The sequence below is a fragment of the Rutilus rutilus genome, assembly GCF_951802725.1.
Source record: "Rutilus rutilus genome assembly, chromosome: 25".
NCBI lineage: Eukaryota > Metazoa > Chordata > Actinopteri > Cypriniformes > Leuciscidae > Rutilus > Rutilus rutilus.
The window spans coordinates 26,931,176-26,958,861 of NC_140229.1; the positions used below are offsets into that span (position 1 = coordinate 26,931,176).

General features: G+C 41.3%; 2 protein-coding genes across 5 annotated transcripts in view; one reads left to right on the forward strand and one right to left on the reverse strand.

Annotated features, from left to right (window-relative positions):
• Positions 1-27,686, reverse strand: part of sh2d4a (SH2 domain containing 4A) — a 50,717-nt gene that overhangs the window by 14,013 nt on the left and 9,018 nt on the right. For both annotated transcript variants that reach the window (XM_084401484.1, XM_084401485.1), the window contains exons 2-3: positions 2,033-2,129; positions 1,155-1,392 (exon numbers count right to left, since the gene is read on the reverse strand). In XM_084401484.1, the coding sequence (XP_084257610.1) occupies positions 1,155-1,329 (175 nt within the window). In that variant the 5' untranslated portion in view covers positions 1,330-1,392; positions 2,033-2,129. The remainder of the gene's footprint in view (positions 1-1,154; positions 1,393-2,032; positions 2,130-27,686) is intronic.
• psd3l (pleckstrin and Sec7 domain containing 3, like) overlaps positions 15,927-27,686 on the forward strand; it is a 126,458-nt gene continuing 114,698 nt past the window's right edge. For 2 of the 3 annotated variants that reach the window (XM_084401477.1, XM_084401478.1), the window contains exon 1: positions 15,927-17,047. In XM_084401477.1, the coding sequence (XP_084257603.1) occupies positions 16,526-17,047 (522 nt within the window). In that variant the 5' untranslated portion in view covers positions 15,927-16,525. Of the gene's footprint in view, positions 17,048-21,733; positions 21,955-27,686 lie in introns of those variants that run through there. The other variant, XM_084401479.1, reaches the window with a different exon arrangement.

Genomic DNA, 27,686 nt, shown 5'->3' on the forward strand with positions numbered 1-27,686 from the left:
TAAAACATCATTTAAAGTCGTACCCATCCCATTTTTACTTCCTTAGCCAATAAATGTAGTATAACTTGATTATATCGATTGGAAACTGATTGGATAATGAAAGACTGAACGAGACACTGAATACCTATGATGAACATCCAGCAGAAAAAGGAAAGCTGTTTCAGAGAAAGAAGATGCTAATATATTTTGACAGATTTGTTTTTTTGGGATAATGTGAATCAACAAATCGGTAATAAAAGCCCCATTCAGACGGTAATTGTTTCTCATGGGGTCGTAATGTATTTTTAACATTTACAGGGGCTAGTCTGTGATTTTATTGCCGTCCGAATCCACATCTCTGAGTTTACAAGAAGAGATACTTAAAAATTCACTGTTTAAATCCTTTTTGATCACTGCCGAGCACCGTACGAAAACTGTAGTGCTTTAGATGCATTTTAAAGATCTAGCCTAAGCTTTTATTTCTGAAATGCTGGAAGAACAATATTATTTCATATCACCGCTCAAAGGAGAAAGAGAAGACAAGCACGTAAACATTTGACATTATGGCAGCAATTATATACATGAAAAATATAATCCAAGCAGCGTTATGTTACCTCATGTAAGAGGCTGTATTAACTTAAATTAATGCTAATGCCCAAATTTTTTAAATAACATTCATAATTTTGAGGTAAAATACAAGACAGAAAACCCTTTTAACTATAGTGCGTCTATCTTCCTATTTTTAAAAAGCAGATTAAATAATCGAATAATAAATAGGATTTTATTTTCCTATTATGAAGTTTAATATGAATTGAATTATTAATTCTTATTACTCGAAGCATGTGACACTTTATTTACAGCAGACAATAATGTGACTGACCACGTTACCGGGTTCATAGAAATCTCCATCTGAATGTATGAGTTTATCACTGACGAGCCATGCATTTATTTTTACAGACAGAGAAACAATTCCTGTCTGAATAGGGCTATAGACTGTAAGAGCATTCTGATTTCATATTGACTTTAATATTTCAACTATTTCTCCTGAACAGATTTATTAGCCCTACCTTTATAAAACAAATTCAGAAATCCATATATTTCTGCTAATATGTATGACAGATCCTCTGCCCTGTATATTCACATCTTACTGACAGTAAGGATGTGTAAACGAAAACCTTTTTTGTCTTTCAGACGTGCAGCCTCCTCCTTCTCCAGCTGTGTCTCTCGTTCTCTCCATCTCCTGATCTGCTCTTCTCTCATCTTGAGGAACAGCACCTGCTTCTGCTCCTCGTTGAGCTCGGACAGCAGCTCCGGCTCGATGTACATGTCAGCCAGGATCTGCTGCAGCATCTTCACGCTTCACTCACAAACACAAACACACGGGAGTCTACTGGTCTCGCTTGGGTATGGACTCTGTAAAACAGATTCAAAAGAAGAAGTAGCCTAACACCACAGGACGTCATGCAGAGTAAACTATCCCAGAGAGAGAGGGCTGATAGAGTATTTACAGACTGAAACATCACCAAACACACTATACAAATGTTACTTTTCAATGGGTTTGTGAAATTAGCTTTAAGTTAGGTTCAGTTAAATAACTTAGGTTGTTATTATACTTTTAAAGTTCTGTATAATTGTTAAATATAAACCTGTTAAAAATAAATTATGCTGTAATGTTGAATGGCTATTAAAAAATGTAAGGAAATACAAAACAATACTGGCCTTCATTCATAATTATTAAAAAAAACACTACAACAACAAACCCCCCTAAAAACAGTATTAAACCATATTTTTTGTTAAAAAATTTAAATCTGACATTAATGTATAAAATGAAAATAAAAACCATTTTCTTTTTTCATAAATATAGCTACAGTAAGGTGGAATTCAATTCTGCAAAATAAAATTAAAAGAGGGATATATTCAACACACATATATTCAAACAAACAAACAGAAATCTGATCCAGTAAACATTTGAATGTGAACAAGGAACAGGAAGCAGGACAAAGAAAGAGCCGTCAATCAATCAATGGCAGCGGCGTGACACGCGCTGACTTACCGCTTCATATACACACGCGAGGAGGACCAGTCCAGAACACCAGCTGTACAGAACCAGAACAATCTCTGCTGAGGGTAAAGCTTAGACCTCTTGATACCTGTACAGAAAGGTAAATGTCGAGTGAAGTCTGTGGTAATGTACTGTACACACCCTTAACTCAACCCTTAGTTACAGGTCAAACTGAGTTCCCTCCTACACACTCCGGCTGCGTGCTGCTGCTGTGAAACACTCATGAAAGCGGCTCGTTTGTATTATCAGCGCGGAATCTCTCCAGTACACATCAATCTCACGTTTATACATGCAACTTTAAAGTTATTCAAAATAAAAATATGAAAAAGTGCACTCAGTTGCTGTAGTAGGGTCTAACTCCAGCTTTCTTTCACACGTGTGACCATATTCATCCCGCAGTTTAGCGACCCTCACAGTGCAGAATGCAGATCATGATAAAGTGTGTGGAGGATGGTTTAGTGACGTCTGACACGGATTGGAGAAAATTGACCCTCAAATTGTGACTTTCAACTAAGAAAAAAAATATGTAAGGAAAGAGTAGCCTATAAATAGATCGTGACTGAGCATGATCCACATTTTGCTACATCATTACAGCATCATCGACAGGTTTTGTAGTTTCTTGATGTGTGCACTAGGTGGCGCACGTGTCACAAACCTCCAGTTTGATGCTCATGCTGTGAACTGCCCTTTGAGCAGGGGTGGACCTGGTGGTTTGGGGCCCTAAGCAATTTCAGGCATGGGCCCCAACTTGCCAACTGTGACCCTTTTACCTTCATAACCCTTATTTTGCAGTGTCTTTCTCAAAACACTCAAATAAAATCTGATCCGTTTCAGATAACTGTGGATTCGGATGTACACTGCAGTTTAAATATCTTCGTGCATGTTGAGAAAGACGTCTTCTCGCCAGAACCACCGCAAGTGTGATGATGAGCCGTTTCTTTTCAAGAGAAAGCACAAAAATAATCATTCTGTACATACATGTGCATCCCAGAGTGTTGACAAATAACATACATTTTTCAGCTATATGTAGCTGATGTACTAGCATATATTTTGGGTCCCGTAACTGGTTATTATTTTATGTTTTTAAACTTTTTAAAGAATCTTTTAGCTTTTAGAGTGACAAAGGATTTTTTTCGTAATCAAATATTTCATGTAGACTCCCAATTAACATGAAACAGCATATATAATAAATATAATACGTAAATATTTAATGAGTTACAGCTGTTCACCTTGCAGGACACTGCTGTCACTTCAACTGCCAACATAACTGTGAATAAGGGCTCAGCATTAAGGATTTTTCCCCAAAAGCAATGAAAAATTATTTTTTAGCAATGCTCTTTATATTTGTTAGAAATATCTATATTTGTATATTCTTAATTAAATGTATTTACAAAAAAATGATAACAAGCCACAAATTATATACTACTATAATGTAATCACTAGTCAAGTTGCAATTTTGACAAAATTATTAGCAAGTTTGATACCGTGACGAATCAGCAGAATTTGAAACAATGTAGAACACAGAAAGCCAAATGTTTGCAAGGTATTCAAATAGATAGATTGAAATAGATTAAAGCATGTAAATGTCAGTGTGCAGCTGGTGTCAGTTGTGTCACACACACTGACCCTGGGTCAGCGGACCGCTCTTATCGCTGAGCACTGCTGAGGCACGATTATTTGCAAAAGTAAAACTGATTTTGAGCAAAAAAAACAACAACAAAACTAATCTGAAACAGGCCTTAGACATAGAAACCCAGAAACCTTTAAAAAGCTTTTTCCAGATTTTTCCCCCTTCTGTTTAAAAATGATTTACCATTTGCTGCTTTTATTTATGCTGTTGTTGCTGTTGCTTTTTTCAATTATTTGTCATGTGGTGACAAATCACTTTTTACTTGTTAATATGCCTATTTCTGAGTTATCACCTAATCTAATTTATGGACTATCTTGTGGTTCACTATGTGTACAATTATTCTATTTGGTCAAGTCTGGGATTGTCATTAGTTTAAAAATGCATTTGAATTGTTGCTCAAAAATCTAAACACAGTTTTATACATCAGCATGACTGTTTACATCAACCACTATTTTGCTCAGATATTTTCAAAAACACTCCAAAGCGTTTGCAATAGTATAAGTTTAAGGAGGAAGGCATTTCCTGCCCCATGCTGGAATGGAGCTCTGTAATTTACCCATGTTTATATGAGGCTGTGATGATATCTGTCTGGGGCTTCATGTGGCCTTGGATGTTGGATATATCAAGGGTGTAATTAGTAGTGATCCATGATGGTTTACATATTTGTCCCGTTTGATGTCAGCAGTGTTGGGAGGTGCAGTGATACAGCATGAGCCGATCGCTGGCTGATGGAGGGACAGTGAGGGGAGATAATCACAGACAAACACCTCAGGGCTAATTCATTCTGAAAGCTGAACTGCACTGAAGTTTCATGGTTGCAGTTTCTGCTGGTAGGGCTTATTGTGCTTAGGAGTTAAGCCTTATAAATGCACCAATGTGATTTGGTGAATTGCCGAACTCCTTTAAACCAGGTAACGGAGAATATATTTGGCTTCTGTCCTAGAAAGGCCCATGATGTTACACCTTCTTTTGTGATGTCTATATAGTAACTGGCTTTTTTGAGCAGAACAAATGGTGCCAACTGCTAGTGCAGGCAGTCATTGGAAAGGCTCTCATTTTCATTATTTAAAGCTGATGTGTGTAATTTTCTGGATTTCTCCCAATCAGCTTTCAGATGTTAATTGTATGATTTCCTAAAGAGTGTAACCCTGTGATTCTGTGGCGTCTCAGCATGTTAAAGGGGTGGTATAATGACCTTTTCACAAGATGTAAAATAAGTCTCTGATTTCCCCAGAGTGTGTATGTGAAGTTTTACCTCAAAATACCCCACAGATATTTTTATACAGCATGTTAAAGTTGTCACTTTTTGAGGGTGAGCAAAAACGCACCGTTTTTGTGTCTGTTCCTTTAAATGCAAATGAGCTGCTGCTCCCGGCACAGGGGGTGGAGCTTCAAGAGCTTGTGTCCTGAAAATTTCTAAAACTTTTAGCCTTTTATGTTCAAACCGGAGTCAGACAAAGATGGAGAGACTCAAGAATAAGTGACAACATGAAGACAACATTTCTGAATGGTTAGTTGGTGAATTTATATAGCTTATTTGTAGTTATCTTCTAGTCACTGATTAGCATATTCTAATCTTGATAATCTTGATAATCTATAAATCGTGTTCCCGGGGGCGGCTTTATGTAAATTTTAGGGTTGGTGATGTCACTAACCCGGGAGGAATGTGGTGTAGTCCCTACCAGCCATTTGTTGTAGTCCTTAAAAAGCAATTTCTTTAAAAGCAAATATCTCCCTTTTCTTTGAACTTTGAGAGTTATAACTTTGCAGATGTTGTTTATGCTGTGTGAGCTTTGCTTCATACATCAGTACAATCTTGGCAATAGACAATGGACCTTTTTTCCTGCAAAATGTGACCTAAAATGTAGCTAATGTGACCTTTAAGTGGTGGTATGAGTGTTTGGGAAACCTGTTTGGAAACAACGCGTTTGGATGATGTGAAGGCTGTGTTCTCAAGTGCGCACCCACGAACCCAACCCGAGTCCGCATAAAAAGGGTAGTCTAGGGTACGGTTCATGTGAACTCCGGTACGGTTCGCTAGTGATTTGAAAGCAATCGTACTTAATCGCGGAAGTGAACCACTATTGGTGGCATATTATTGGATAAAACTGTGTGCTTGTCAGGACAGTGAGTGAGAACACACACACAAGCGTGACAACCCAACTGTGTTTGGACCAGGAAATTGCACCAAGTGTGAAAGCACCCTAAAGGTACATTTACACGACAACGATTTGCTTCAAACGGAGAAGTTTTTCCTTTGAATTTTACCCTGTAGAGACGACACCATTGTCAAAACGATCCCCATTCATACGGATCCGTGAAAACAACTAAAAACGCTGTATTCTGCTGCCAGGCCATTAGATGGTGTCATGGCGATAAAACACTATAGACTGAACACGTAATATACATGTGCATGACGTCATCGTCTTCAGAGATTCACGTTTTTGTTTCTTACATGGAGACCATTTTCAAAAACGTGCACTTTGAAACCCGTTTTCAAAAGTTTGCGTTTAGAGGCACCCAAAACGCCGTTGTCGTGTAAATGAACGGCTAAAACGTTTTAAGTTTTTAGTTGAAAACGGTGTCGTGTAAACAGCCCCTAATACACTATTTATGAAGACTGCTAATTTAAATGTAAAGCCATAGACATGTCACTGTAATGTAAATGTTTGTCCAACTCATGGTGGTTAAAAAACTCAGATTTGGAGTGTGGATTTTCCCTAGCCACAGTCACCCTTGGTTGGCTCATTTTGGGCTTAAAAACATAACCCTAACCCATATCCCAATAATCTTGCTTCTTCCAGCGGAAGTTTACTTATGAGCAACTGTTCCAGGTCACGACCCCACAACAGAGCATTGAGTCCCATTATTGAGTTCAACCAGACGGGAAGGAAGGTCAAAGCTGTTGACATAACGCACTGCTTCAGATCTCAGGGAGAAGGCAGTATCTCAGTGACTGAATGGATCCTCTGTGCGGGATCTGAGAGACCTCAGCTGTCCCTGAAACCCTTAAAGAATGACTGCTTGTGTCTGCGCCCAAATAGAAAGTGTTTGAAATAGTGAGAGTTTTGTCTTTATCAGAACATGTTCATTGGAAAACAAAGATTGTCTTATTCTTCACTGGTCAAAATAATTATGTGCAGATACAAAAGACATTTCTTCAGTTGGTCAGCAAGCAGTGTGTGGTCTATGGCAGATGTTTAATGCCACGACTAGGGGCCGGTTGCATAAACCGCTTAGACTAGTCTTACAAGTTAGTCTGCAGTCCATAGTTTTTCCTCTTTGTCGCCATCTCTTTTCAAAATCTGCAATTGCAGTTATTTGCGGAATTATCAACTTTACGTGGGTTGTGCCTCGGCACGGCACAGCGCGGATGAATCCAATGTTTTGAGGAGAATGTGCGGCTTTCAGTCGCTGCCGGTGTGGACACTGGCGTTCGCAATCACAGATTCTACTTTTTGGAAGTATGACCAGCATAAGAATTTTCACCAGAAAATGGCGTCTTAACAAGTAAGTAACATCCACTAGTTCTGACCAACTAAGGGAAAAAAGCATTGCAGTAAATCACGCTGATTAAAGGTCCTCTAAGCGATCTCGGTTGGCGTAACCTCTTGTTGATGTTTGAATTATTATCAAACAAAACGGAGGCTAGCTAGACCCTCCCTCCTCCTCATCCGCGCACTAACCCCCGAACCCCACCCCCACATCATTCTTGTCGGTTATTGGCTGGAACAGTTTGTTATGTTTCGTGGTGCGGGTCGCTCTGTTTGTTGCTCAGTTTGTTTTTGCTGCAGTTTGTGGAGCGTGGGCTGTCTGCAGAGACCGTGTTTTTTTACAGTGTGTTCAGGGGACAGGCAGCGAGCGGATAGTGAGGAGATGTTTGCGGTATGTGAAAAAAAATGTTTTGGCCTAAAAAACGCGTGAGATCGCTTAGAGGACCTTTAAATCTAACAATCGCTTATCATATCACGTCAAACTGTGCAAATTACACTTTGTTCTCAAATTGTTAATGTTACAACATCAGCATTGAGTGACTACATTTAACGCCCTTCTGATATTTATCCTTGTTTTCGCATGGGCCGGTTGCAGTCTCTTTTGTTCTGTAGTCACTCTGAAGTCTTTCGCGTTTTACAATGGGTGAATCTCCAGTTGTCACTGGTGATTGTCGTTTGAACCTTTCTGGATCCACCATCAAATTGATAAGTTTAATTATATCAAGTGCTGTGAGAAAAGGCTATAAATCTCCACCACCGACATCCTCACACGCAATATAGACTACTAGCCGAGACTCTTCTTTATGTGGACAGATGTGACATCATGACGCAAAGACATGCTTGAATTTCCTGTGGAAATACACCAGTACCACTGGAATTAAAAACATTATTACAAGCTTACCGTTTTGAATTAAGACAAGGCAAGCAGAGATTTGAACATTAGCTGATTATGTACTTGCTCAAATTTATTTTGGATAATTTTTAACCCGTAAAAGTTACGGACTGCAGCTTTAAGTCAGTTACATAAAAACGTACATTGGCATAATTTGATACCGAAAAGTAAGACTAACCATCCCTTGAATAACTGCTAGTGGGTCATACTAGATCTTAACATAATGTCTTAAGTTTATGCTACTGGCCCCGGCTGTCATTGAGCATCAGTCGACTTTGTTTGTGTGTTGGGTTCTGCGCCGTTGGCACTTTTTGGACCCGTGGCTTTTCGGGCGATTGCGCATGTTGAATTGGCGGCAGAACTATCGGTGAGAGAGATCACTCTGATTGGATGTTCAGCTTAGAAAACCAGTGCATGAGAAGAAAAAAAGACGTGACGAAGGCAAGCAAACAACAAAGTCAAGAGGGGGCACTCTTTTAATTTTACATGATTTCACCGAATCCATCTGTGATGGCACGATTGGTCTGAAAGCAAGCACTGCTTTGTTTAGGGTTTGGTCCACAGTCCTAGCACTTCTGGTTCCCTTTTTTGAATTTTGCATATGGACTGCTGCCACCTGCTGGTGTGGAGAGTTATTTCTTCTCACACACACACACACACACACAGAACACACATGCTATTTGGCCGATGGATGTAGTCTTTAGGGTGTGTTCAAGCACAACTTTTTGGCGACGTAAGGTGACACCACAGTCGGCTTTCATCACCGCCAGTGCTTTGACGTTTGGTATGCTTTGGCGTTTACATTGAACTGAGTTAAAATATAGTATCGATCAGAGTTGAGTCAGATGTGTTTAATTAAGGGGACACATCAAATGTGCAGTGCTGGGAAACACTATGAGTTATTGAGTTATTCCCATGTGAGCATCAGTGAGGTCAGTGATGGGGTCTGTCCTGCTCTTCCAATTGATCCCGAATGTGTTCAGTGAAGTTCTGGGATTTGTGCAAATTAAAGTTCTTCTACACCAGACTTATTTCTATATGGACCTTGATTTGTGTACAGTGTGATTGTCATGCTGGAAAAATAGAAGGGCATTTATAATGCACAGTTATGGCTAAAAGGTTTGGCAGGGATATTATTCTGTTTCGCAAAGTTTGCTGCTTCAGTGGTTGTGGTGTTGATTCACATTGTTTCCAGATAATTTTGTGTTATTCACAAAATGCTTTTACGATGTGTTTCAAAAAGCATTGCAAAAAGCTTAATTGGCCCCCAGAAAATTATAACCTATATCACAAAAACCCAAATTTCACTGTTTTTTTTGGCCCTGGCACAAAATGACCAGCTAACATAATTTCACTAATCATATCATCAGCACATGGGAAAATGTGAATGAGTGCTAGTCATGTGAAATCACTCTGATATTGGATAAGTGCAGACTGATTGCTATAAAAGGAGGGAAGAAGTGCTTCCAATTTTTTCTTTTTTTTCTTCTAAATGTTGACAAAAAACTATTGTGAAATGACGGCGTTTCCATTAACAGATGTTATGCAATTAAAACTTCATTTTTTCCTCTCCGATAAGTAAAATCATTCCAAAAACCATGGCAACGGACGTTGGTAGGTTTATGTACTATATCCCAGCCACCGCACTAGCCATTATTATTAATCGAAGGAGATATTTGTGTGTTTTCCAAGCATTAATGGTAAGGAACGACCCTTATTATTCTTGTGAGCGGCACATATGAGGTGTTTCTGGGTGTTTCTCCCTCATATCTGCTTCGAGGTCTTGATTGTGGCATTTATTTGAGGTTTAGAATCCATTATTCCTGTAATTCTTTTGTCTTATATGAATTTAATAAAGAACTCTGTCTCGTATTCTGTCCAAACACATTGCATCGTCTACGTCAGGTGACTGTAAATGCGCAAAAACTGTTTCCATTGCAGTTTTGCGAAATATTTCTTTTTCGAATTGCCTGAAAAACCACCTCATGCGAGCGTAAAAACTTTTTTGCGATAAATGGGAGTTTGTGCGAAATTTACGTGTTTCCATTGGCCGTATTTTCAATTCGCAATTTCAATTTGTGCAATTTGAAGGGTAATGGAAACGCGGCTACAGTGTTCATGCAAGAAATTGCTGGAAAGAATACTGCACATGAAAGAACCATTTACTGGATCAAGAACTTCAAGGAGAGGTTTAACTGCAGTGAAGAAGGGTTCAGGACGTCCCAGAGTGCCCAGTAAGCCCAGGATACTGCAGAATCGTGTCTTACCAGCTCAGAGCTGCTCAGTATTGGCAGCAGGTGGAAGTCTCTCTCTCTGGTGTATGTCCTTAGACCTTCAGTTCTGTTGAGGTGAGCCAGTCCAGCGTCCTATGATCAAGGTCAATTAAATCACGTTCGCCATTCGGGGGCCGATATATGGGGCAGCTAGTTAAAATGTGTTCCACAGTTTGTACTGGGTCTCCACACTCGCATTGAGGACTTTCCGCTATGCCCCACTTCATCATTGCTGCCCCGAAGTGCCCCACACCTGTCCTCAGGCTGTTGAGGATTGTCCACTGCTTTCTGGGCAGGTTCTGGCCAGGAACGTCCGTGGGGTCTTCAACGTAGAGGTGTAGCCGAGATGGTTCTCCTGACTTCCACTGGTCCTTCCATTTTGCCTTGACCCAGGCAGCCTTGCACATGTCGACTGGTGTAGTGTGGAGCAGGTCTTGGGCGTGTGTTGCAAAAGGTTGCCGGGACTTGAGGCGCATGCGCTGTGGTGTCTCCGTGGCGATTTTCTGGAGAAGGTGGGATTCACTCGCCTGTGCCTTTCAAGCGAGAGCCAGAATTGCTCCTATTCACCTGACCTCTGCAGGGGGAATTCCTCTGAGGACGGGCAGTTTGTTGGTTGGAGTGGCTCGTAGGCATCCGGAGATAGTCTGTAGGGCGGTGTTAAGGGCAGTGTCCAGCTTAATGACATGGGGGCTATGGCACCAGGCCGGAGCACAGTATTCAGCACTTGAGAACACCAGGGCCTCGGTGGAGATGCAAAGCGTCTTTGTGGAGGCTCCCCATGTGGTGCCGGCTAGGCGCCATATCAGCGTGGCCCAATAGGTTGTCTTTGCCTTGACCGTGTCCAGGTGTTGTCTAAATGGCAGTGTTCTGTCAAGCTTCACGCCAAGGTATGTGGGGAAGGGCTGGTGCTGTAGCTGGGTGTTGTCAACCATGATGTTCATTTCGCGGGACGCCTCTTTGTTGTAGAGGTGGAACATTGATACTGTCTTGTCAGTGCTAAGCTTGAGGAGCCAGTTCTTCAGGTATGAAGACAGGAGGTTCATGTCTTTAGAGAGGCCCTCCTCTACTGCTTCCCAGGATGGCTTGTTCAGTAAGATGGCCAGGTCATTTGCATAGCCTAACTTCCTTGATTGTGTAGCAGGTAGATTGTGGATGTAGATGTTGAACAGCATAGGTGACAGCACTGAGCCTTGTGGGACACCGTTCTTGAGCTTTCTCACCCTACTGCTTTGGCCATTGCTGATGTGTAGCCGAAAGCTGCGGTTACTCAGCATCACCATTATGAGGCTCACAATGCGCTTGTCTGGGATGGTTTCCAGAAGCTTCATATGTAGTCCGCGCAGCCAGACAGTATCATATGCGGCTGTGAGGTCAAGGAAAACGGTGCCGGCCTTCTCTCCTGTCTGGAAGATGTCCTCTATGTCTTGGCACAGGAGGGTCACCTGGTTTGTTGGTGACCTACTGCTTCGAAAGCCAGCTTGTTCTTTGGGCAGTTGGGAGTCGACCACTGGATTGAGACGCACCAGGATAAGACGTTCGAGGAGCTTGTAGCCTATATAACGCAGAGCAGTGAGATGGGCCGGTATCCCTTGGGGTTGTTTACGTTGAGCTGAAATAGCGTTAACGCTAGGGCTGCGGTCTGTGGACGTTGTGAAGACATCAGTTTCGCTTTGGAGCATGCAGCCTTGCAACTACTCCTTGCTACTAGTAGGGGAGGCCACGTAAAGGCTAATAGATTGTCCGGAGAAGAAAAAGTGAACGCTACCAGGAGTCATGTGTCGTGCCAATAGTGAAGCATTTTGGACCAGCTGTAGTTTGTTTATTATGCATGCAGGGCAACCACCCATAATGGCATTACAATAATCTAGCCTCGAGGTCATGAACGCATGAACTAACTGTTCCGCATTTGCCAATGAAAGCACATGTCATAATTTAGATATATTATTTTAAAATGGAAGAATGCGGTTTTACATATCGTTAGCATAATTGCCTAAGTAATATTTTTTTAAAAAGGACTTGGGCAATTATGCTATGAGGCTAACGATATGCTAGAAACGTGACTTTCAAATGAAAGATTGGTACCAAAGAGCACACCCAGGTTCCTAACCGACGACGAAGACTTGACAGAGCAGCCATCAAGTGTTAGACAGTATTCTAGGTTATTATGTGCAGAGGTTTTTGGTCCAGTCATTAGAAACTCAGTTTTTTTTCAGAATTAAGTAATAGGAAATTTTTATGCGAACTGCAGAAGTTACGAAGAAAGGTCAACACTGTAAACATTGACATATATTGAATGTTTTACCAATAAAAGCCTTTAAAACTTCTGAAATGCTTTTCATTGTTTTCTAGTAGAAACTTGAAAAGAATTATCTTCAAATACTCAAGCAGCAAGCTTTGCGAAACACAAAATTTACTTCACTGCCACAGCTGTATTTAATAGATAGATAAAGGTATTGCGACAAGCAGAACGTGCCACACAATTCAATCCGTCCAAACACTCTCAAAAATACAGGTTTTTATCTGCATCTGTTGTTCCATGAAGAAACTTTAACATCCATGGAACCTTTCCATTGCACAGAAGGTCCTTATATTAGGTTCACACTAAGAAAACATGGTTAAGAAGCGTTCACTGAAAGGGCATTGGGGAACCGAAAATGGTTCTTCTATCGCAACACTGTGAAAACCCCACTTTTGCCACTGCCAAACTTTTACACTAGCACCACACACTGATAGTGATGTAAAGAACTGTAATGAGACAGCTGCACATTTTGTCAGCGATTTTGTCAGGAAACCGTATATGAAAGTGTCATTGAACCTGGTGTGAGTGACATTCAGTGAACAGGAACTTTCAGACTGAGAGGCTCATTATATCATCGAGAAACACTGAGCCTTTGCTAAAGTCAGCAGTCCTGTCTGGAATAAAGCGTGCTGTATGTGAGATGGCAGGTGCATTATGCAAAACTATTATTGCTAGAACTAGTTCAAGTAATGAGTCCTGATGCTCTTTTCACAGCTCAATCACAGTTTGACCCATTTTTTTATTTTAAGACACTGACAGTCTGTTTCTCGAATAATCTCTGGCCTCTTATCAGTAGCAGGTTAATTTCAATAGTAGAATGCCCTCATTTTCTGAGCTGAAAAGTTCTGATGTAACCCAGTTCACAATTTCACAACATTTTCAGTCCTGTCTCCATTATTTGACAGGAGGACTGCATGAAACAAGGGCCAAGACAACACTGTCAACTTTTTCAGGTGACACTAAACGCAGATTAAATTTCAGTGTGCCACCTTCTATCGCAGGTATAAAGTATGCAAATACTTGTCCAATTATCTTGAATCTCCTATACATGAGCAGTGCATGAAACACACAGCTCACAGTTACTGTATGAACACTTTTAACATTTAACATGATCAGACTGACAGGAGGATTCATCATTAGGACTGAGAGGGAAAACAAATCTAATAGTTTTACAATACTTCCTTAAATCAGAAGTCTTAGTGGACAGAAGACACATGCTGATGATCTCAACAGACTAAATTTTGTTTTTCTATCACTAAATATAGACGCACTGTAGGTTTAGAGGTGTGTTGAACTTTAGGATTTAAGATATCCAGCACTCAGTGCCTTAATCCTTCATATATTGGATATAGATATTTTGCAGGGCTGACTGTATAGTTGACTGTTATGAATGTTTAAGGCTTCACTGTTCCCTTTCAGTTCAGTGGTCATTTCCTGGACGTTCAAGCTCAATAATGCGTGTCATGTGACTTTGACAGGCACCTGCTCGGGCTTCTCCTCTGTAAAATCTCAGCTTTTTAAAAAAGGCAGTTGCTAACAAGTAGATAAATGGCACTTCAGAGGTTGTTGGCACTAACGTCATCACCCCGAACAGGAGAACCCATGAAGTCTCACATAATCAGTGTTGGGGATAACGCTGTCACAGTCATGCTCTGTTCAGTTGTTCCTGTGGTGTCTGTATGAGGATCTCATTAGTTGCTATGGTGTCTGATTAGTTAATTTTGGTCCAGCTGTTCCTGTTTAGTGTCCTCATTTATATGTGTATTTATACTCCTTGTTCTGTTCGGTCCTCGTTGGCTAATGTTTGTGTTAACGTGGTGGTATGCTATTAGATTACTTTGTATCTTCTTCATTGTGCGTTTTAACCGTAAAAAACACATTGCAAGTAACGTGAGTTACTTTATCAGATTACTTAGTAAAGTAACACATTACTTTTAAATTTACAACAAAATATCTGAGTTACTTTTTCAAAAGTGACTTTTCCCATGTATTGACTGACAGCTCTATTGTCCTCATGTTGGGAGAATGGTGAGTGCAGAGGCGTGAGTGAAAACATGAGTATTGTAGACTAAATGTGGACATCCGTTTACTCATCTCACTTGCACAAAAACACATTCAGTGTTCCTCAAAATGAAGTGAAATGCAAACTCAGAATATTACGCAAACCCGCAATTATTAAATAGTTAAATTACACAAATATACTTTATTTAATCTAACTTAGTAACCAATGTCTTCGCTACTGACTTTCAATGATCCAATGCAGCCATATCAATAAGCAAATATCACTTTAGATAAACAACCCCAACTTCTTCTACGATCTAGAATGGCAGCAGCTGAAAATAGCTGAAACTATATTTGCCAAAAATAAAACTAATGTTTTTGTTTTTTTATTAAAAACATACAAGCAAGTAAAAGTAATGCAAAAATAATGGATCACATTATACTGTCCATAAAAAGTAACTAAGTTACGCAATAAGTTACTTTTAAAGTAACACAATATTGTAACATTACTTTTAACAGTAACTTTCTCCTGCACACGCCCTTGCAAACTATTCTAACTCAAATGCAATTGTGGTGTCCGTTTATAGACTACATTTAGCTTTTTACCTCTGCCGATTGTATAGGCTTCAAGTTGTTCATTTGTGAAGATTATTGTGATGAACAAAGCATGTAAGAAACTTTTTTTAGGTCACAGAGCTTATTTTATGCAATAATTCAAAAGTCAAAAAAAGGAAAAATCCTATTGGTTTTTGTTGTTGAGTGATCCAGGGTGATGCTAAATTTCGCTTTGGCCTACAAAAACACCATCACTGCAGCACTCTATTCATCATAGTCTAATAAATCTGGTCAAAAATGTTCTTCTTTGAAATAAAATACTTCTCCAACTTTATGTATGTACTGTATTTGCCTGGAGTGACGAAATGCAGTTTTTAGTTAATGCAGTTTGGGTGGATCAACAACAGGTGGACCAGTAGGGCTGCACAATTAATCAAATTTATAATTAGATTATGATTACAATTATGGATGCCACCATTCTGTACTCGTTTAAAGGCGCAATTACAAAACAAAAAGTTCACTTACATTATTCTGTGTGCTTAAGATGTGTTTTTTTCTTTCTACAGCTTATCTTTAAGGGTTTCCCCCCCCATTGTTTTAATTTTTGTTTTAGTATAACATTATAATACCATACATATATTTACTTTGGTTTGGTGTCTTTAAATCATTTTTGGTTTTTATATTTGACATTTGAGGCTTAATGCGATAGAAAAGCAAAAAAAAGTTTTTCAGGAAGAGTGTTTTCAGCTTGTTTATAACAATATGGCACGCAGTCGCTTCAAACAATGGCATAAAGCTATTCAAAACATCATTCAATGTAAATTGTGATAATCGTAATTAATAATCGCAATTACAATTTCAAGGGAATAATCGACAATTATGATTTTTGTCATCATCATGCCACCCTGGCCCTTATGATTCTGGGACTTCTCCTTGGTGCGCTCTCCAGAGCCCCTCACACCAAACTCAAGAAGATTAGCCTCTCCTCAGGAAACTGGAGATCATCATCATGGTCAGACTTCCTTCCTCTGGGTCCAGCTTCAGTCACTCTCCAGGTCCATCAGCGCCAGTCTCATACCAGCTCACGGGACGGTTTCACCATCCGGAGAGCCTCTGCCAGGGGTCGCCAAGACCCGTCTCTTCGAGGACGAGCACCAAAATATTACAATATTACGAGTAATTGTATTGACACTCATAGCACCGTAGCATTGGATTACAGTGCTTCCCAAGAAGAAACTACAGATTGGAGCTCTTCACTGAGAATCGAAATTAGGACAGCCGACACTAGATGAGACACTGAATTCCCTAATTGGATTTTACGTCGAGGGAAATCTGAAATCATGAGCCAGATGAGTCCTGCTTCAGAGGGGAACTCTTCCCTCTCAGCGCTCACCAGAGTGAGCTTCCTCCATCCAGAAGCAGGAGCGTTGGCCAGCGCTAGGACTGCCGGGATCAGACCCGCACTGAGCCCGAAGCCTCTCGTTCTCCCCCCGGTTCCTGCTGTCCCCGTGGTGAGCCTCAGCAAGCCTCGGCCACCGCACACCAGCTGGGTGCACAGCGCCAAACAGAAAGAGGAAGCCTGTGCTCGGAGCAGAGTGAGCGAGAGCAAGAGGTCCTTTCTGTGTGCGGTCGTTGAGCGCTCCTCCAAGCTGTATGGGGACCGACACACACCTGTCCTGCGGCACAGCTCCTCGGGGGACACACCTGACGCGGGTATGACATCACGTCCTGTCCAGGACACACCTGACGCGGGCATGACATCACTTCCTGTCCAGGACGCCGCTGAGACTTCGCCAGTGGTGGCAGAAACACAGACCATCATGGTGCCGTCGGCCAGACTCAGACCTGCCGTTCCTGTCAAGGTACATGCGCTTTCCACTAATAATGCCTTTAATTCACACTGTACATTAATGCACATCTGATGGATTTACAGAATTGTTGTATTATGGTTAATTTACTACTGGTATATGCATGTGTTCAGACTGACAGTGTCATCACAGCACTGTTTTAGACTGATTTGAAGAGCGCCTCTTTGGGATTTGAGTGTTTTGAGTGTTGTTTGTCCCTCCACCCAGATGTGCTGATTACAGCTGATATCTGAAGCCCATCTTGGCCATTCCTCACATTAAATGGACTAGAACCAATTTTCAACTTCCTCTTTTACTTTGTACAAGTTTTGAGGATTGTACAATGGCCCTAAAACATATTTGGACATTTAGTTCATACTTAAAATGAGTGAATGTATTTTGTACGGAGAAAATATGAAAGCAACTGTTATTTATTGTGAAAGTGCACTTGACATCAAGAGTGATTTAGGGTCAACACTTTTTGGGGGGGCAGTGCATTCTTCCTGTAGAATTTCACTTCCTTAAATATGATTGATTTAATGAAAAGGGATTTAACAACATTGTGTCAGGTTTCTCATGCAAACATGTTTGTATCATGTGAAACTGACTTAAAACAGTTACTCTTTGCCTTAACTCCATGTTTTCATGTTGAAAGAACATGTTTCAATCAAGTAGAAAACTGGATTCCCACTTGCCATCATGCTTTGTTCAGGGCTGGTTAGGGAGATCGGGGCTGCGTCTGAAATCTCGCACTGTCTGGTATAGGTAGGTACTACATTTTAATTAGAATTTACTTCGCGAAAAGTATGCTCTGCGTAGAATGAATATGGGTAGTATGAGATTCGGACATACTACATCCGCCATGTTATTACTGTCAGAATCTCGCCGGAAGCAGAAGGCCATCCCGGGACTTTTGTTTTTCAGATATATATTCGGACAAACTACTCGGTTGGCGCTCTGTTTTTTTGCATGTATTAGTAGATAACTGTTCAATTTCAGACGTATGTAAGTGTTGAAATAGTGTTATTTTATGCATTTTTAACAAGATGTGAAATGCGGAGACTTGTTAATCTATTACTTTGGTATTGAAAAGAGTTTGTGTTATGTTGGTGTTTCTGGGGGTTTGGCACTGTGGTGAAGTGTTGAGGATGTGTTTGGGTTGAGGAGGACCAGCTGACAAGAGTTCAAGTTGCATAAAAGTGCAACTATATGGGAATGCCATGGATTAACCAGTACCATCCTCTGGCTGCCAACACCCATCATGTGTACACAGAGAAGTATATTTGGCTGAACTTTATTCAATAGTGGACAGTGATTTCACATGATGGAAACATGTAGGATGAACTAAACTGAATTCAACTTCGATGAATCTAGTAACTTGATTCAAGCAAGTATTTAAACAACTTATTACAAAACTTCATGCTGTCTCCAAGAGAGATTTTCGTCGTGTTTTTCATCAGCCAAAGAGTTTTTTGTTGAGTGTAAGATGTGTTTGTGCTTGGAAGAGGCTTTCTTAGTAAAGTAACGCAAGCATCACAACAAAATGAATCAGCACAGACTACATCAAAAGAGAAATCAATTACCATAGGTGAAAAATCTAGAGGTAAACAAAGACCTGGTGGTCAGTCAGATACTGATCACATGTAATCGCATGTGTGCCTCCTGGGAATCAAACCCGTCACTGCCGTTTGCAGCACATACACATACACGTGAGTTACAAAAGCTCTGCAGTTTCTCTTGACTCTACAATAAATGTTCAATTTAGCAATATCACAGGAGTACAAATGCTGCTGTAATCGATATATCACTATGATAGTAGGAATAGCACAATTGTGAGTAAAAGTTAAAGGCTGGGTAGCTGATTTGTTCCAGAAATTGTTGAAAGTCTTCACATCCTGATAGCAATCACTAAGTTAAGTGGTCTAAATGTAGTATTTAGAGTAAATAAAGTATTTATATGTGTATTTATTTTCTGTGGAAAGGCGTAAGACCATAAAATGTTCGTCCAATCCTTGCATTTGGTCCGAATGCAATGATGCGATGTCCTGCCTGTCAGTGTGTGTACATCAGTGTTGCATGCTCTCCAGAGTTAAGCCCTATTCGACGGGACTAGTTTAACATGGAGAGGTTGGGTAAAGTAATAATTACCAGAGCTTCTCAGGGATTTTAGTCCCGTCCAAATGTGCATCTCAGTAATCATTATGTCTCATTATGTCAGTAAAGATTATGGCGACTTTTACCTTCAGTAAAAAGGTCCGGGAAAATGACCTCAGGTGACACTAATCCTGTGAGAATAGAGCCGCTGTAAATATGTACGTAAATATTCCGTCATTTCCTGTTTAAAATAAGTTTTCCGTGGTTTCTCAAGTATGGAGAAGCTTGAAGAAGCACCAGTTGCGTTCTAGACGCTGGGACGAGTCTGTGGCAAAACTCAAGTGTTTCACACACACCATTCAGATCAGAAGAGAAGATCGACAGCACTTGTTAGAGGCACGAAACTTCTTTTAGCGTTAGATAAGTGCCTATTACCAACACAATCCAATCTGATTCTGAAGTTAATTAATACATCGTTCGACCGGACATAACTGTTTTATATATATATAAAGGTTATATCTGTTTGTACACGTGATATCAGGAAGCAGCGTAATACACACATGACGACAGGAGTGACGGCGGTGTGTAAATCGAGTTACTCGCCCACTTCTGCTAGGTTTACTGAGATATCTTATCCTGTGCGAATTGGCCATTAATATTACAGACGTCCTGTGGTAAAATTACATTACTCCATCTACCCTAGTAAAGTTAATCCCGTCCGAATAGGGCTTTAGACAGACGTCAGTCACCGAGCGCCACAAACAGCAGCCTTCTACAGTTCCTCCTGAACCAAAACAACCAGCGTATGCAGCGTTCACACCATAACTACTGTAATCTGGAGAGATGCAAACCCGTGCCGTTATACTCGGAGCGGTTTGTGACTCGAATTTATGTGTTTCAATGGCAACATTATCAACGCCGAAATGAATCTGCAGCTGTCAGGTGGTACAGGTCAGCACTCTGTAAGCTGTTTATTATTATTGTAATGTTATGTGCTTTAAAACATGAGGTAGTTTAACGCCGTCTCTCGTGACGCTTTGCAGACTGTTGTGTGTGTGTTCATGTGTTTGGAGGAGAAGTGGCTTTAGAGGCGCCTTGAAGGAAGGATGGGATCTCATGCTTTCAAAGCTAGCTCGCTATTGCTAGCCTCTCCGAAAATTGCCTACCCTACCTTTAATACTGGGTAATTTAAAGTTATGTTAAAATGTGGGCAGTCATTTTGTGTATATATAGGCCTATTCTTTTCTCCTCTAATGAAAAAGAAACTTAAAGCATCAAGCTTTGAATGTGGCCCTGAACATTGGGCCTTTCTAATAATAAGTGTGTATTTGAACCTCTTTTACACTCACATTGAATTGTGACAGAGTGACTTACAAAAGTGGATCATTGCAAGCAATTTATTAATGGGAACCAATCAACAGTGATTTGCAGTACAGGGCACCAAGTTTCATGTGTAGCTATAGTAGGAGAAAAAGAAAGAGAGAACAAGATACATAAAATGTGTAAATAAAATGCATCAGCACAGTCTTAACTTAACTTAGCTACTTAACTTAACTAAGTAGGCCTACTTAACTTAACTAAGTAGGCCTATGCATTTAATTATTAAGTTGGCTTGGAAAAGCCAACATACTGATATTGTATTTAAGCTTATTATTCTTAGCCAAAATTTCTTCATGCTACTCCTCCTAAACTGTTCAAGCTACAACCACTAAACTCAGACTAAACCTTCAAACTGTTCTGACTCGAGTTGCTTGCTCTTTTCAGACTGATCAGACTAACGGTTTTCCTAAAATTGCTGATCAAAAATTGGAAAAATCCCATAGACTTTCATTTCGGAATGTTCAAATTGAGCCAAGACTATTTAAACTTCAACTGTATAAATTCAAATTTTGACAGTTGGAGAGGCTCATTAGACTCCATCAGCTGCCATTCTATGTACTATTTCTAATTTATTGAGACTCATTTAAGCTTTCTTTCTTTCTTTCTTTCTTTCTTTCTTTCTTTCTTTCTTTCTTTCTTTCTTTCTTTCTTGCTTTCTTCCTAACTAATCGATCTATCTTATATTTCTTTCTTTCTCTCTTTCTTTCTAACTCTAAACTAAATTCAAATGTTGACAGTTGGAGAGGCTCATTAGACTCCATTAGCTGCTGCTCTATGTACTTTTTCTAATCCATCAAGACTCATTTTCCATTCTATCTAATATGTCTAATCTATCAATCTCACAACAACCACCCAGAACATAATGACAACCACCTAGCAACCACCCAGAACAATTATTTGATAATTTGATTGTTTTTATGTGACGGCAACAAAGTATTTTTAATTGTTATAAAAGGATCGAGAAAGACAAAATCAAGTAATAATGTAATACTTCAAACTACTTTAAACTTCTCGTCCAAACTTTTCCAAGCCAACTTAAAGTTTGTCTCGACGAACTTTTGCATCTAGTTACATTTAAAGTTGTTTAAAATGTATATAGGCTACAGTATATCAAAGATATAGCCTAATACGATCTATTCATATTGGCCACACCCTAAAAAAGTTGCTTTTAAAGAAAAGCCCCGGATGTCCTGGTGAAGATTTAACATCTGGATTTAAAACAGCGCCATGCATGATGACGTCAGAGCGCGCGCACACGAGCTCACGCGCGCACTCTCACAGGACTGTACCAACTGACGCCAGACTGAGGGGACGCGCAACAACACACACACACACACACACACACACACGCACACACGCTGCTGCTCTTAAACTGAGCTGAAGTAAATCACAGTGATGCTCAACATCCAGCTTTAAATGACAGTTGCTGAATGTAAATCATTCTGCCGGTGAGTTTCCCTGTTTGTTTTGCTGTTTCGTTCAGTGTTTTGCACGATTCCCGATAACTCGCTTCACGCGCTTTCACTTCTGCAATATTCCCTGTTGGTGTCATACATTCAGTTTCAGTCTAAACGCGATTGTGTGTGTTTGACAGAAAACACACTTTAAACGTGTTTATGTGTGTGGCTTTGCAGCTTCTCGTTCACATCTAACGTTAGTAGTGAAGCTAACAGACTTTAGCACAAGGATATGAATGAGTGAAAAATAAATGAGAATCAAATAGTGATGAGGAGGAGGAAGAGGAAGAGGAGAAGAAAAACACACTGCGATTCCTCACTATATTCAGTTTTTTCGTCTTCATTCAGGACAGAGCTTTATTGTTGATTGCTGGCTGGCGAGATGAACGATGATTTGATTTCCATGTGATGATGCTGTGCCTCTGACCTAAATGCGCGTCATAACAGTGTAAATACAGTGTAATAATAATAATAATAACAGTGTAAATCCGCGGCAGAGTTGAATGATCAGTGCTGGGTGAGAGTTACCATAGACCCTCAGTACAAACATCAGTGTTCAGCCTTTGTGTTCATTGTCTGCTGATGTTTGATCAAACCAGCCAATCAGCAGTGTGATTCATTGAGCTCTGGTCCTGTAGGGTCTGCTTCCAGAGCCACAGCACTGTCACGTGTCACGACAGATTCATCCTGAGCTTTAGTGTTTGGCACAGTGCTTATAGTTTATGGATGAAATATTTTGAGATTTGAGGCAGCAACCTTTCAGTGACCATCCCATCATTAACCAGTAAGCTACAGCACACCGCCCAACCTTGCGTGAAAGTGAAGAAAGAAACGCATATCTGTCTTGGAAAACATGGATTTTGTTTTAGCATTTTGTTCTGCCATGGTGCTACAATGGTTATGGCAAATGTGATGCTGTTTTTTGATTGAACTGTCATTGTCATGTACAAATTTATGGCTTGCAGACTCAATGAGAAGATGAACATTAAATGCAGAATTGTACTGCACACTTAATAATTACAAACATTAAAGGATTTTGTACTTTTAAAAGTAAATTTTTTTGATAGTAATCACCATATTTTGTATGTAAATGCACTTAATGTTGCAATATTGATCTTCTTTTCCATCAGTAGTGTTTAAAAACGAATGTTATTAATCGTCAATTATCTAGTTAAGAATAAGGTCATATTTGTGGCAGGAATGTTGGCCGTTAGTACAGGGGTCATCATATACACAGCCCGTATTGTTGAGCATTAGCATCACATCTGCTCAAAACCATTTGTGCATGTTTAGCGATTTCAACATACTCTAACTAACGTACAGAGTAAACATGAATACACTCTTATTGGTAGATTTATCAGATTAGCCTGAATATCTAATAATCAGGCAGTGAAAGGACAGCGTGTGTTTCTGCCACAGTGCTTTCACTGAGGTATTGGGAAAGCTTTCAAGGTTTTGTACGGTTATGTCCATTAGCATGTATTGCATCACGCTCTCTGGTTCACGCCGAGCACAGCATTGACATCAGTCATGTTGCAGATGTTTTCTCTGACAGTTTCCTAATAAGAGGACAGACCCTATGGAGTAACCGGCCTTTTGATGTCTCGGGACTCTGGGATAGACCAGCTCAGTCACTCTGGTGCGGCTGCATGTGACAAAAACCATAGGCTAACTGCTGATTATTTCCCTTGATATTGTAGTAATTTGGATGACTTGGAAATACTGTTGTGTTGAGGAACTGCATGTTATATTCTTGATGTAGCTGCACTTTCAAAACAAACTGTTCCTGAATTAATTACAATTCATCATGTTTTAAACATCGCTCAAAAAATCTGTTAAGTAACCATTGGTTACTGTAAGAAATAAAATAGTTGCCAAATTATGTGCAACATAAGAATAAACATGTTTTACTTTTTTAAATGCTTGATTCCAGTCCTCCTGCACATCTGCAGCCTCAGCTGTTCATCGGCTCGTGGATGTCCTGGGAACTGAGGAACTGATTTGTTCTTCACACAGAATCTGAGCCAGTGTCACAGACCATAATAATGCCAGCTTCACTTTGGACATTGAGTGTAGTTTGGCCTCCTATAAACACTGTCATATATAATGCACACATCCATTCTCTTCATGAGTAATGTCTGCGAGCTGAGTCTGGGGAAAGGCAGCTCTTCACACACACTCATCATGTTATAACAAGGTTATAAGAATATAATGTTATATAGTGCATATATTTAGCAAAATGCTCCTCTATTGTTATTTTCTTCTAGCTATCTATTGAGTTTATGGCCACTGAATGGCTTTTCTGAGGTCAGTGTGACGTGGTCTGTTGTTCTGAAGCTGCTCTAACATCTTTACACTGTTGAAACGCTGATTACAGGAAGTTGTGCTGCATCTTTTAACATTTCCTTCTGATGTTCATTGAAATGATCAGCTCACGTGCCGCTTGAACTGATGCGGCTGTCACGCCACATTAAAGAGCACCAAAAGCACATGTATTTTTTGTATTTCGTGCTAGAATTGACATAATTTGAAAGCTGAGGCTTTCCTTATTAAAAATGTTGTGCTTGAATGTTCCCCATATTCTCCATTGTTGCGGCTCCTCTCTTCCCAGTCTGTCAGTAACGCTCTGTTTAGTTCCTGTCTCTATGAAGCCCCTCCTTCTGAAAAGCACACTGTGCTCTGATTGGTCGGCTGGATCGGTGTGTTGTGATTGGTCGAGCGCTTCAAGTGTGTTTGGGACATGTCCCGCCCCTTACCATAACCGCCGGTTTCAACACACTACTGTTTTCCCTTTATTCTGCGTATGCCTTGGGCGGGAATTATTTAAATGAGGAATATTGTGACGTGTTCGTTCCCGGAAGAAAACTCAAGACTACAATGGAGGCGTTTCAGGGAGTTCAGAAACCGTGCGTCAGGGGTGTAACGGTACACATATTCAAGCCGAGGTGTGTGTACGTAACCGTCATGTTGACGCCCGTGGTGCGCACTGATAGAGGATAACTCCCGCTGGAGGGACTACGTGGATCTTTGAAGACCGTTCAACATGGATAAATGCATAATATAGGACCCCTTTAAAAGTTTTCATATAGGAGGTGAAAGGAGTTTTCATAGGCCACATTCACACTGTTTTTTGATTTTTGTATTAATTTATTCATTAACTTGTTAGTTTTTCAAATGGCATATGGTTATTATTCAGCCCTAGAGCGAACGCGGAAAACAATCCCCTGGCCTTAATTATGCAGTCCTGTTCTCAAGTTTATGATTCAGCCATCAGGGTTTGACCTTTGACCTTTGGGTTACTGACCCTTCAACCTCTATAAGATACTACCATCATCACCCTATAGTCAGAGAGTGATTATGATCCGTGCAACAGCTGTAGGGATCGTGTGGCAGCAGTGCTCTGACATCAGCCTCAGCTCTCGAGTTTGCATGTATGGTGTTTTATTGTCATGCCGTTATATAAACGAGCGGATTAGTTCATCAGTGCTGCGGTCGTCCTGCGCCGGATCACTGGCAGAGACTCGAGTCTCTCAGCAGATGTTTCCAGCATTTCCCTTACTGTGACACGTCTTCATGCAGAGCATTTGGACTTTGAGCATTTTCATTGACTGATTGCTTTTTAATGAGTTATTTTTGTCTTTCGTCCGCAGTGTTGAAACCAGGCTTAAGAATGGGGCTGACTTTGCTGTCATTAACTCATAAAAACTGAAACTGAAGGATCATAATCTCCTCAACATTCATCTCCATACAGCCGTAGTCATTTAGAAGAATCTCACACGGCGTCGAGTGTTTTTATAATGGAGATGTAACTGATCAACTCATATAATGTGCTATAAACCTTTAAAATAATTGTACCTCCTTAATGCAATTTATTTCCAAGTGAAAATAGAAGAAATCAAGAGTCATCCATAATAAAGTTGAGGATATTCTCTGAGGTGTGAGGAATAATGACGGATTTTGTTCTTTTCTCTCTGGTGGATTGGCTGGATGGTCATGTGTGATGGGTGGCTGGATGGTCGTGTGTGATGGGTGGCTGGATGGTCGTGTGTGATGGGTGGCTGGATGGTCGTGTGTGATGGGTGGCTGGATGGTCGTGTGTGATGGGTGGCTGGATGGTCGTGTGTGATGGGTGGCTGGATGGTCATGTGTGATGGGTGGCTGGATGGTCATGTGTGATGGGTGGCTGGATGGTCATGTGTGATGGGTGGCTGGATGGTCATGTGTGATGGGTGGCTGGATGGTCATGTGTGATGGGTGGCTGGATGGTCATGTGTGATGGGTGGCTGGATGGTCATGTGTGATGGGTGGCTGGATGGTCGTGTGTGATGGGTGGCTGGATGGATTGGCTGGATGGTCATGTGTGATGGGTGGCTGGATGGTCATGTGTGATGGGTGGCTGGATGGTCATGTGTGATGGATTGGCTGGATGGTCATGTGTGATGGGTGGCTGGATGGCTGGATGGTCGTGTGTGATGGGTGGCTGGATGGATTGGCTGGATGGTCATGTGTGATGGGTGGCTGGATGGTCATGTGTGATGGGTGGCTGGATGGTCATGTGTGATGGATTGGCTGGATGGTCATGTGTGATGGGTGGCTGGATGGTCATGTGTGATGGGTGGCTGGATGGTCGTGTGTGATGGGTGGCTGGATGGTCGTGCTGGATGGTCGTGTGTGATGGATGGCCATGTGTGATGGATTGGCTGGATGGTCATGTGTGATGGGTGGCTGGATGGTCATGTGTGATGGGTGGCTGGATGGTCGTGTGTGATGGGTGGCTGGATGGTCATGTGTGATGGATGGCTGGATGGTCGTGTGTGATGGGTGGCTGGATGGATTGGCTGGATGGTCATGTGTGATGGGTGGCTGGATGGTCATGTGTGATGGGTGGCTGGATGGTCATGTGTGATGGATTGGCTGGATGGTCATGTGTGATGGGTGGCTGGATGGTCATGTGTGATGGGTGGCTGGATGGTCGTGTGTGATGGGTGGCTGGATGGTCGTGCTGGATGGTCGTGTGTGATGGATGGCTGGATGGTCGTGTGTGATGGGTGGCTGGATGGTCGTGTGTGATGGATTGGCTGGATGGTCGTGTGTGATGGGTGGCTGGATGGTCGTGTGTGATGGGTGGCTGGATGGTCGTGTGTGATGGATTGGCTGGATGGTCGTGTGTGATGGGTGGCTGGATGGTCGTGTGTGATGGGTGGCTGGATGGTCGTGTGTGATGGATTGGCTGGATGGTCGTGTGTGATGGGTGGCTGGATGGTCGTGTGTGATGGGTGGCTGGATGGTCGTGTGTGATGGATTGGCTGGATGGTCGTGTGTGATGGGTGGCTGGATGGTCGTGTGTGATGGGTGGCTGGATGGTCGTGTGTGATGGGTGGCTGGATGGTCGTGTGTGATGGATTGGCTGGATGGTCGTGTGTGATGGATTGGCTGGATGGTCGTGTGTGATGGGTGGCTGGATGGTCGTGTGTGATGGGTGGCTGGATGGTCGTGTGTGATGGGTGGCTGGATGGTCGTGTGTGATGGGTGGCTGGATGGTCGTGTGTGATGGGTGGCTGGATGGTCGTGTGTGATGGGTGGCTGGATGGTCGTGTGTGATGGGTGGCTGGATGGTCGTGTGTGATGGGTGGCTGGATGGTCGTGTGTGATGGATTGGCTGGATGGTCGTGTGTGATGGGTGGCTGGATGGTCGTGTGTGATGGGTGGCTGGATGGTCGTGT